The following is an 11,961-nucleotide window of genomic DNA, read 5'->3' as shown; positions in this document are numbered from 1 at the left end:
GCGGGTTCTTCACATCGGCGGCTGGCGAGCAGGGGAGGGTCAGGAGGCTGACAAGGCGTGCTAACGAGCAGCAAGGTTGGCGGTGGGGAAGCGGCTGCCCGGAGCTCCAAGCTGCGCACACCTCGCGGGGTCTTGTCTCACCAGGCACTCGATGTGGCGGCATACCGAGGTGACACAACGACGGCCGTGCTCGACACCCTCTTTCGCGTCTCGGCGATGGTCTAGCGCCATAGGCGGCTCGTACGGCGGTCCAGCGGAAAGTGGCCTCAGCGGGTGGGCGACGACGACCGCAGCTGGTGCACGAGCTCGCACTCAACCCGTCCATACTCAACTCGTCTCGGTATGAGCCCCTTGCAGCCAGTTTGAAGTTTTCTCTTTTCTCCTTCTCCGTTTGTTTGACCTGGTTCTGTTCGGGTGGATGCAGGTGCGGACTGAAAGTTGGACGCTCTGTGCCAGCATATGGAAGTGCTGCGACCACTGTTGTTCCGTCTGTGAGGTATAGTGCTAATTGGGCTTGTGAATTTATCGTGTCTTGGAATGGATTGCCTAATTGTTGGGGTTTTCTCAGTATGTAATTTCTTTACTCATTTTTTATTGTTAATTCAGTGGTCCTTGATTGCAACTGGTGTCATCCTGTTCTTACTCGCAAGTTACAGTAGTGTTATGTATAATATACCCAAGCTCTTGTTTCTTAAAATTATCCAACTATTAACTGGAATATGAATAGTTGCTCTTGCAAGTGAATTTTCATTACGTGATTTGAGGAGGATGCGCGGTCTTCAGACTCTGAGATTTCTGGTTTTTTCATTTGATCATTTCTGCAGAGATTGTCTTTCTGTGCATTATTTGGTAACCATCTACTACAGATCAGCTACTGCCCTGCTGTGCCCTTATGGTGAATGATTGATGGTGCATGTTTTCCTGTTAGTTCTCTGTATGCCAACTTCTCAATTTTATCATTTTGCATTTCTCCAAGCCTTTCATTCTCACTGTGATTCCCTGAGATGCACTATCCATAGGCAATGCACTTTTTAATAAAATATGGCGGTGAACTTGAAAAGAGTGATTTATCTAGCTACACCAACCTATTGTTTATGTTCTTGCTTTTGCAAATACTCCCTCCGTCTCATAACGTAAGACGCTTTTCGACTCTACACTAGTGTCAAAAAACGTCTTACATTATGGGACGGAGGGGGTAGTAGTTTATGGTTGACACTTTAGTGTATATCTGTCATGCACCCATCTGGACTATAAATAGGACCCTTCACCACTACATCATACAGCAACAGACACTATGGATCTACTTCTGCTACTGATCTCGCTTCTTATGGTGAGTGCAAAAATCATGTTCTAATCGGATAGTTTCTTTCCATGTAGCGGATATGCGCACAAACTGCTTACATGTGTAGTTAGTTAGTTAATTAATTAATTAGCTTGGGCGTGCGTGTGTATTTGCCATGAATTGCTTACCCATTATGCTCGTTCTGATGCACACAGGTCACTGGAGGAGAGCGAATCTCACTTGAATTTTGCCGATGCGGCCACGATGGTGATGCTTAACTCTGTGGAGATACCAAAGGTCTACTGGTAGGTGGTGCTTCCTGGAACCCCAATGCCTCCACCTTGATACCTACAGATTCTTTATAATGACTCTTAGTTTGCAATCCGTTACGAAACATAAATGAAGATAATAGATGTGGATCTTTTGTTCTAATGAATGATAAATGTTAGCTTAAAAGGATAAATTAACTTTTTCTCTACCACGTGAACTTTGAACTTACCGAGGCTAATTTGATAAGAAGCATAGTACCTGTATCATGTTGAAAATGATCCTTCTGTATTCCATTTTCAGGGATAATCCTGTTGTCTTCTGTTTTTATATGATCTAAAACTATATGGATCTTGTGCAGTTTAGATGTTCTCGAATGAGTACGAATATTACTATATCTGAACTTGAAATTAGTACGAGTCTGACAGCCCTGCAACTAAAACCAAAACTAAAACTACAGGGATCTTGTGCAGTTCAAAGCTAGCTGTCATTTGTTGGAATATCAGTTATCTTGTTTGCGCATGATAACCTGCTTATCATGAAAAAGTAGAATATTTTAGGACCAAGCTGATGGAAGCATATTGAAAATAAATCTCTATCATTGTTTTATCTGCCAGATTGATTCTTCGGATGGTGAGGTTAAATTAATCGAGATTAGCTTGTTCTAAAAGTTTGCCTCAATGTAATTAGCAGGCTAGCAAATTTGAATAATGAAATTTTGAATGACATATATATTAGTGATCTGTAGACTGAATATGTGTAATTTGCATGAAATATATCAGGGTTTTGATTTGTGTGCTCAAATAAATTTGGTCCGTTTATATTAAATCCCACATTGTGCATAGAAGAACAATTGCTTGGTTTGGTGTGTGTCATTTTTTGTTTAGCTATTTCAGCTAGATCAAATCAACCACAACATCCTTATTAACTCTCTTTTATTTGTTTGCAGGAGGCTTAGCAGGTCCGACTTAAGTTCTAAGTTGATGGTGTTTAGCATTATTGGTTCGATCCATGCGGAGGTCCTCGGCGTCGTTGCAGCGGCGGGACAAGCGATGAGCTGCAGATGCGCACATGCGTTGTCGCCGAAGGCCGATGTCTGGGGAAAGTGAAGAGGAGCGCTGGGTCTGCTCGCCTGCCTCCTCGCAGCGACCGGCTAAGGTTGGACTGACATGTGTTGGAGTTTCATGATGGAACAATATTGCCACTGTCAAATGTCACATGCATGATTATTTAGCATTGGAACCCCATTTCATGTGGTAAACACGCGTGCAGCACTTCCCGTCATTTTCTGTTTGGAGTAAAGCATCCCTTAGGTTGATGATGTGATAACCTGGTTTGCAAGTTTATATTTTTCTTCTTGTTCAAACAAGAAAATTTGTGTTATCCTATTTTTATTTGGCATGCGGTGACTCCTTCTGTCTGAAGTGAACAATTGTCAATTGCTTCTTTCATAGCAGTGATGCGACCCGTCAGTACAATGTTTTAAATTAACTTCTGGACACAGCATATTTGTTTCCATTGTGTGTTGATGAGTTCTATTCTTTACTGAATGGCTATGATGATTTTTGCCCCTTGGTGTTAGAAATCTTTCACCATATACTGAGATGTACTTCCTTCGTCCCAAAAATTTTGTCTTAAATTTGTCTACATACGGATGTATCTAATACTAAAACGTGACTTGATACATCCGTATTTAGACAAATCTAAGACAAGAATTTTGGGATGGAGGGAGTATATTTATTTACATCTGGCAGGTTGGTTCCACTTCCATCCAACTTTGCTCAGCTAGAACTTGCCGGTGGAGAGCTTCGATGGCAGCATCAACTGGATCTGGTTGGCCCACGTCCACGCTCCTCCTTCGTCCCTGCACTCCTTGTAGTGTGTACGGCGATAGTTCTTTATGTCCGTCGTGTGATGAGAAATACCATGCTTTAGTAAATTATCACATGGCTTCTCAATTAAAAATAACTTCCTAATGTATATGATGTATGATACGATGCATATGATGTTTTTCATGTATTAGACTTCAGGATTTTTGGATGGGTGATAAGCTTCCCATGTTTGATATATATATATTTATTTATTTTTTTGCAAAATCGGCCGATGCTTGTGAGAATAGCACCCCCGTGGACACTTCTATTTGGTCATATATGTAATGTTCCCATTTATTTTGTTCCTTTTTGGTTCTTAAAATTAAGATCTATACTTGCAACAGTCCGATAGAGGCGGAGCTGACTGCATGCATGGAGGGAATCGACCTGATACTGATTCCGAAGTGGCTGCCAATATGATCCAGCAACTGGAGGTTGATCGGTCCCCGACGACATCTACTATTGGCGAGATTAAAAGTCTTCTTGCGCAAGATAGACTGTACTCCATTCAAACAGTTCGCCTTGCTGGAAACAGTGTTGCTCATCGTCTAGCTCAAATAGGTCACCATAACATACGAACAGTTCGGTTGAGGTCTGATCCTGATGAGATTGATTTGCTGTACCGTAACAATTGTAATCCCCAAGGTTAAGCAATGAAATCTCTTTTAACCCAAAAAAAATCTATACTTAGCCATATGTTTAATCTGATGTCGTTCATGCATATAATATCGCTTCAATTTTAGGTCTTTCACAACATTGGCACATAAGTGGTTGCTAAAACCTAATTTTACCAACACTTAGGTTTCACATGGTCTCTATGCTTCCTCGAACATAAAGTTAACAAAAAATGCAAAAAAATTAATCGCGCACATGGTTTCAAATGGGTCTCTGTGCCGTGTTTCATATCATAGAGGACTAAACCATGCGATTTTTTTCATCGCAAACATGGCTTTAGCGTGCCTCTGTGTCATTTAGCGCAACGGGTCCACTAGTAACTGAAAAAAGAAGTAGGGAAGCTGGGTGCTATGGCATGTCGCCCCAGTCTGCATGTCACCCCAGTGTGTACTCATTGAGGATCGTAAGTTCTTAGGAGTCAGTTTCTGAATTTAGAAATCCCGTATTGTCCTAGGATGACAGGCAATCCTAGTCTGCAGTGTAACGCGCTATGCCTATTGTAATGTCATAGTGGAGAGCAATTTAGCTTGCAAGGTTTTGCATTTCCACAAAAAATCTTCTCCAACACGTTTTCTTTTCCAAGTAGCACGGAACTACAGAAAAAGCACATCCTTCAGAGTTCAGACTAAAACCATTGAGACAAAACAGAGTAGGAATTCGTAGGGCATGTGTTCTGCTAGGTGATCCAACATGATTATTATACACATTTTGAAGTAGGCAAAGGTTTAAAATGTACACTACAATTTCCACCGCCAAGAATTTACATCATGTGGTGAATCCTTAAGTAAATGCAGATACTGACCTCATAAAGCTTCCAAGCAACAGCTTCTATGAGCCATGGTTGCACTACTTAGAATGCAATGTCATGCTGGATGTGTCGGAGCAATACGGGGGTGACAATGTCCGGTGAGCTAAGCTGGGGGAGATGGCCCTCAGAGGGCATCACCTCAACGATGGAGTCGCCACCAAGATGCTTGTGCAAGTACTCTGACACCACAACTGGCACTGCGAGGTCCTTGGTGCTCTGAACGATATGGCATGGGACCGAGACGAGCGGTAGGAGGGTGCGCACATCACTCTGGAAGATCGTCTGGGCAACGCTCAGGGCTATGTCTGGGCGAATGTTGAAGAGAGTTCGGCTGAACTCCTGAACTGACACAGATTCCAGGTCCCCTCCAACACAGAGTGGTGCAAAACCTGAGCACCAGGCCTTATAGTTTGATCTCATCGCTTCAAAGAGCTCATCAAGCTCCTCCTGCTCAAATCCCCCATAGTAATCCACATCATTGAGGTACCTGTTTGGTCAATACAAAATTGGATATGTGAAATAGAAATCAAAAAACGAAACAGAGCAACCAGAAATGAATTAGTAGAGAAGGTCCGAAAGGAAGGATGTAAACTCTTTTGAAACATCAGAACTGGATAGGATGTCCAGAGATACTCAACATACCAAACAAATAGCGTGTACTTGTGAGATACAATTGCATTTGCTACAGAATAACAACTGAGTGATTCATATAATGTCTGATCTATAATTGCAATCATCCTCTCATCCGACGAGGGGTATGTGGGAGCACAAAAGAAACAATTAGGTTGTTAAGAAGTTGGGGTTGTCAGAAAGATGACGAAAAAGCCATGGACAGATGCTTGGAAAGGGACATTTCCCACTTAGCACTGTAATCTTCCAAACTAGCTCGGTATCCTATATCTTATATACATAAGAAGTTCATCCCCACATTTATCTAAACATGCATCCTGTCCACATCACCATCTAGCCACATTAGCAACTCTCGGCATGCATTCGCTCTATTTTCAGTGTACACCAGCAATCAACAAATGCTATTTTCCTGCCATCTTAACATTCCACGTCACCTCAATTTTCATGTGTCGTAGAAACATATGTGACTGATTGCATCCATCTAACTACCGCATTATTTACTAGAAGTCCATATCTCTTCCCCTACCATTACGTTGTCTCTTCTCTCCTTAAATACTCACTTTACCCTGGTCTTGAATCCTCCAGTTCACTTTCTCTTTCCCCACTCTTTTCCTAATTGGTTATTCCTTTGTTTCCCGACAGGCATGGAGAAGATATGGCTTCCTTGGTTTCTACTCCCTCCGTCCCAAAATAAGTGTCTCAAGCTTAGTACAACTTTGTACTAACGTTAGTACAAAGTTGAGACACTTATTTTAGGACGGAGGGAGTATTTCTTAAGCCTATTTGTTGCGTCCATTGGTAGGAGGTGTTTTGCATAGTTGCTGGCCGTTGTCTTCTGTTGCGCCGCTTGATTCACCCCGGCCTCTTAGCCTGTGCGGCCACCATTATCAACTGCGGCGCGTTGTCCGCTTAATCAGAACAAAAATACATATGGTAGTCATGAACATGCATTCGTGCCGGCCACCTTGGCACTCCAGTTTCTCTCTCGATAAATCTTCATGCGCCAGCCACGCTGCTACGGTAAGGTGTTTGATATGTCTCCATCATATTTGCCCTTTTCATTTGTTTTCTTTCCCACATATATTTTGCTAGTTTAGGCTTCAAACCATGTATAGTCAATAGGATGTCGGCTGTTTATTTCTTGTAAATTTTGCCTTGGAATAGAGCTTAGCTCCACCTACCTACCCTCATGGGAACTAGACCTCCATTGTGGAGATGGCTCCTTGTGGATAATAAGGCCTCCCGAGGGAGAAGACTCTGAGGAGTACAAAGCCACCTCCGGGTGAAGATTCCTCCATGGAATTCAAGTGCTCTTTGTCTTACGACTTTGGGAAGAACCACATCCTGCTCCCTCTCTCTTGTGGATGATTGGGACCAAGGATTTATCCATGTGTGTCTTGTGTTGCCACTTGTGTTGATTTGTGCTTGTTTCCCCTGTGTTCTTCCGCTCTTCTCTCGTGCTCTTCGCGTTCTTCCTCAAATTCACCTCCAATTCGTGAAGATAGGGCCACCCCTATTGTTTTGCCCCGTATCATAATAGATTTTGCTTCAGCAGTAAGAGCTCCAATATGTCGCTTGCACAGAGATCTACCTCAAATAGATAATGCATACTAGAACATTTATTGTAAATGCAACCTCACCCAGGATAGTTTTGATAGGTTTAGGGTTTAGGGTTTAGGGCTGGCCTGCTCCCAGCTGTAGTCCATTGCTCGTCTCGCGCCCGTGGTAGCAGGACCGAGCTCATCTCGCGCCCGGCTGCAGGACCGAGCTCGTCGCGTTCCCGGCAGCAGGACCGAGCCTGTCTCGCACCCGGTGCAGCGGGACGGGTCAATGGAGGTCAATTTTGGCCGGCCTTTTGGGTCTCGGTGCCGGGGCCACCCAGGGGTGTGGAAGGCGAGGCCTTTCCACTCGTCTCTTTGGTTGGGGTAGCGACGTGTCTCGGGTGAGGTGGTGTCAAGGTCTTGGATGCCGAGGCGGCGGCCCTGGTGGTGGTAGCGCAGTGCTCATGGGCAGAGCCTGTGGCTTGGTGTTGCCCGGTGACCATGGCCCTGTGGGCGGCATGGTGGCCGGGGTGTGGCATTCGATGGCGGTGAGTGTTGCGGGGGTGAAAACCTGTTCTATCTTTGGACGGACCAGCGGCGGCGTAGCGCGTCCCCTTCTTGAAGGCGTCGTCGCGGCTCTCATCGGTCATCGTGTTGCTCCAGGAGAAACTCTGACCCTCGGGTCGGGCGGTTGCGGCGCGTTGGCGTCGTAACCTTCTTGGAGGCGCCGCCTTGGAGCACACGGTTCGTCATATGCGACTTCATCTCTTCACGGTGGCGTGTTCACGGTGGAGGACCCCGATTGCTCTTGTAGTGTTAGGGGTGGTGTTGCTGCGCTCAGCGCCTATGTATCCCGCCTTGGGTGTGTGCGTGTGTTGTCGTGGGGTGCGTTTGTACTTGGGCCATGGTTGATCTTTGCTTTATATATAAAGCGGGGCAAAAGCCTTTTTTGGTATAGTTTTGGTGGGAAACTTGGTGTCAAATCCAGGAGCTCACCAAGATTTGTATGTGGGCTGGTTTGTGGTGGTCTGGTGGATCTTTTTACTATGTAATCTTTCGACTTTTGTGTTTACTCCATGAAATCTCGAAAACTAACTACATCTATCCCGTCTTACGAAGCCCAAACCAAGCCAGATCTACTCGCTCCTGTAGGCAGCATTAACCACTAGGTTTTAGAAACCCTCAGAGAACATCTGTCCAAGATAAAACTCATATTCCGTTCCAACAGAAATCATGATACCATTTTCAGTCAAGCTGATTATGATCAGTCTCATAGTTATGGTGGGGTACAAGGGTACCACCTCGTCCAACCATTTACAAAAGGCAAGCACATACCTCGAAGAAGAAAAAATAACTAACTCATCCAACAGCAACCTAGAATACCACCTTGCAGGTAGTTATGAGTCTACTATCCTGGTTTCTTCTCAATTCACCTAATTAATCTAAGATCCAACGGTCAACACTAAACACCCCTCTAGAATCCAAGTAAATTAGACAGTGGTTATTGACAACATCTAGATCACCACCACTAATAATGTTTTTGGAATAAAACCATAAGAGCTAATCCTTTGAGGCAGGACCGAAAAATGTCTCCATCCTAATGAAGGTACATCAGATTAGTGACGTTGTAAGAAGGTATGAGGTGTGTAAAAAAGTTGTAGGCCTATGTCCCTAGCGAGTCTTAATTTCTGCCTGTCGTCATGCCGCAATCTGCCCCCAAATCCTAAAACATCCTTCGTGAGTAGAGCAAATCAATGTATTATCCCAAATCAATCAAAATGACCGCATACGTGTAAATCAAACGACTAACAACCGATGCTCCCAACATCAAATTCCCCAATCGATATGACTAGAAGGGTTGAGTGCTTTGCTGTGCCATTGTTGTTGCTGGGATTTCATAATTTTTGTTTGTTATTTTGTTTGGCGCGTCAGGAAGATTTTTTTTTACACAATCTCACAAAGCTTTTATTAAGTCGTCAATGTTTACAGGGACGAAAAAGAGATTATCAGGCTGGCCTAATCAAATATGGCGGCCAACCCCTAAAGATAAAGCATGCTTCACTAGATTGTGAGCTTCAACATTTGAGTTCCTAAGCTCATGAACGAAATTACACAAGGTGAATGCAGCAGCCCGGTCTATTATTTAATGAATGATTGCACCATAGCCCACAGAGCTCCCCCGATTGAGATCTTCAACAACCACCAGACAGTCTGAAGCAACATGAATCCTTTGGACACAGATCATCAGCAAGTGCCAAGGCTCTGACTGCAAGTGGCTCAAGTGTTGTGGGATCAGAAATACCAATGAAAACAATTACTGACGCTCCCAAGTAAGATCCGCCTTGGTCTCTGCAAATTGTCTAGCTAAGGGTTTAGGAGTTAAGGAATGTAATTTAGCTTGTAACAAGATGGGAATGATAAATATCTATCACCCATCTTGAGTGGGAATGTTGGGCTGAGTGTGTGTAGTGTGTACATGGGGTTAGCCCAAAAGGCCCGCCCTTGTGTATATACTCATACCTTTAGGCTGTAGAAGGTAGTAAGAGAGAATTCCAGAATTTTCCCAAAATTTCCCAAAGACAACAGATCCAATTCTCGGCATTTAAGTTTTGGTTATAGCACATGTGCTCAACCATTTCCTCCGATGGGAGAGCCCATACACTTCTTGCCATAGAGCAGTCAAGCAATGCGTGTCAGCATGTATCCTCCGCTCCCCATAAAGAACATACACACATCGTAGACATATTCCGATGGTGGAGGAGTTGTGCCGTCGGAATTGAGTGTCGTGCCAATCGCCATAAAAAGACCCAAGTCCAGCCCCAATTCTCCTCAGCCCCATCAAACGTGCCTTCACCTTCCTCCAGCCAATTCTCCCTGCTCAGTTTTGTTTTGACAATCATTCTATAAGCAGATCTGACCGTGAAGTTTCCACGACGTTCCTTGCTCCATGCCCAGAAATCCTCCGCGTGGGGAAGATGGTGTATGTTTTCTTTTTTTATAATACGGTATTTTGGTCAGCTTTCTTGGCAGTGTGATTCTATCTTATCTGATAATCAACTCATACTTGTTGGCGCTTGTATAATATCGGTGCTACAGTGTCACTTGTCGGCGCTTCTTTTTTCTAGGTGGTGAGAGGATGCGCAGGACTGATCTGTTCTCCAGGCTGGTTTGCTGTTGCTTAATTTGAGAAATCATTGACCCATTAAAAATCTTGAATCAGATCCAAAATAGAATACTTTAACTGAATGAGACAGCTAGTTGAGAAGTCGTTCACCCGGTCAGAATCGTGAACCAATCGAAAACTGAACACCACAATTGAATTGGAGGACTCCAAAATTAAGGAGCATAGTCTATTAGATGGTTAGACTAGCCACAGTGGGGAGTAACTTAGACTAGTAACATGCATATGTTACTACTAGTCAATGTCACTACCTCTATAGTGGAGAGTAACATATTTATGGTGTCATGCAACACTTCATTTATTGTGTTATAGACTCATCTTGTCTTGGTATGTGATGTTACTCATAGTATGAGTAACTAGCTAATTTGCCTCTCTCCTCATTAATTAGTTGCCACATCATCTACTTTACATAGATATATGTGATGTTACCACTCAGAGCAAGTACAATAGAGCTGAGTCAGTTGGTTATAAGAAATAAACTAGTATATTCTTACTTAGTTGGAGGAGAGAGAAGGTAAGCGGGCTCTTGGTGAAGAGTCCGCTCTAGCACATGCTCGTATGCACTTTGTGAGAGTGAAAGGTGGGCCATATAATAAAAAAGTAGTATGCTCTTCTAATCAACTATTGTACATGTTGGCTACAAGATGGGCTATAGATGACATGGCAATGGCTTATAGCCAGCAGTTGGCTATATTATTAACCATGCTCTCATGTTACTCCCACTGTGGGTAGTCCTAGGACCATCAAACAAACAAATAAATAGTTCCAGTGGAAATCGAAGACATCTATCCATTTATAATCCTCCTTTAATAGGATTAAGGGATCCTCCAGTTGGAAATGATAACAAAAACGCATATTAAGTCATTAGAAGGAATAAGAATCTTGTGCCGACCTTCTGTAATAGTCTACCTAGTGGGAATTAAACGAATTAAGCAGCTACTTAGAAAGTGAGGCAACGTTGCTGCGTACCTGGGAGAAGCGGAGAGGAGTACGAGCTTGGAGAAGAGGTCGGGACGGGAGATGGAGGCGAGCACGCCGATTACGGCGGAGACGGAGTGGCCGACGTAGATGCAGGAGGCCATCCCGAGCTCCTCCAGGATGGCGAGCAGATCGAGCGCATATCCCTCGAGCGTGGCGTAGCGGGAAAAATCGAAGTAGTCTGGGTTGGTCGGCCCGGCGCCCATGGTGTCGAAGAGGACGACGCGGTAGTCAGCGACGAGGTGCGGCACCAGGTGCTTCCACACCGACTGGTCCGTGCCGAAGCCGTGCGCAAGAACGATCACTCCGCGCTTCCCCTCCCCGACAACCCGCAGGTTGTGTGCCTCCTCCACGATCCCCATGGATTTGATTGACTTCGCTTTCTCGTCTCCTCTTCTTTGACGGGATGAGAGGGAGGGGAGTGGGCGGCAGCTGGAGATGCACGAGTGGCGGGGGTTCCAAGGCTAAAGGCGGGCGCCGGGCTGGACCGCACTCCGCTGGTAGAAGGAAGGAATGGGAATGGGACCGACGCTGCTGCACAACAGGCTAGCAGTTTGCACTAGCCGGCGTAAAAGGCGCATTAGTTGTTGAACGTGACATATTTATATTAACTTTTTTATAATCTCTAGTATAGTTTGACTCCTAAAGATATGATAAGATTAGTTTTCTTGTCACGTAAGACATCTCGCGTATATATTATGACCAACTCCGTGGAATAAAATTAAGCT

At 44.4% G+C, this 11,961-nt stretch overlaps 1 protein-coding gene across 4 annotated transcripts; it reads right to left on the bottom strand.

The window, feature by feature from the left end:
• Window positions 1-1,346: 1,346 nt before the first annotated feature.
• Window positions 1,347-11,730, bottom strand: LOC123097494 (probable esterase D14L). 4 transcript variants are annotated; one of them, XM_044519260.1, is made up of 3 exons: window positions 11,225-11,730; window positions 4,898-5,390; window positions 1,347-1,639 (listed from the first exon to the last, which is right to left on the bottom strand). In XM_044519260.1, the coding sequence occupies exons 1-2, from the start codon at window positions 11,593-11,595 to the stop codon at window positions 4,946-4,948; spliced, it is 816 nt and encodes a 271-aa protein (XP_044375195.1). In that variant the 5' UTR covers window positions 11,596-11,730; the 3' UTR covers window positions 1,347-1,639; window positions 4,898-4,945. The 4 variants fall into 4 exon arrangements, with proteins under 4 accessions (XP_044375195.1, XP_044375196.1, XP_044375194.1 ...); XM_044519261.1 differs by having other exon boundaries at window positions 1,347-1,630; XM_044519259.1 differs by lacking the exon at window positions 1,347-1,639 and adding an exon at window positions 3,058-3,445 and having other exon boundaries at window positions 11,225-11,729.
• Window positions 11,731-11,961: the final 231 nt, after the last annotated feature.

Source organism: Triticum aestivum, chromosome 4D (genome assembly GCF_018294505.1).
Source record: "Triticum aestivum cultivar Chinese Spring chromosome 4D, IWGSC CS RefSeq v2.1, whole genome shotgun sequence".
NCBI lineage: Eukaryota > Viridiplantae > Streptophyta > Magnoliopsida > Poales > Poaceae > Triticum > Triticum aestivum.
This window is presented reverse-complemented; position numbering and strand designations above follow the sequence as displayed.

Excerpts from the sequence above, each read along its gene's own strand:
- LOC123097494 (XM_044519260.1), bottom strand. The coding sequence starts at position 11,595 with ATGGGGATCGTGGAGGAGGCACACAACCTGCGGGTTGTCGGGGAGGGG. Across the intron at positions 5,391-11,224 it reads CTCCTCTCCGCTTCTCCCAG|GTACCTCAATGATGTGGATT; the intron begins GTACGCAGCAAC and ends TTGACCAAACAG.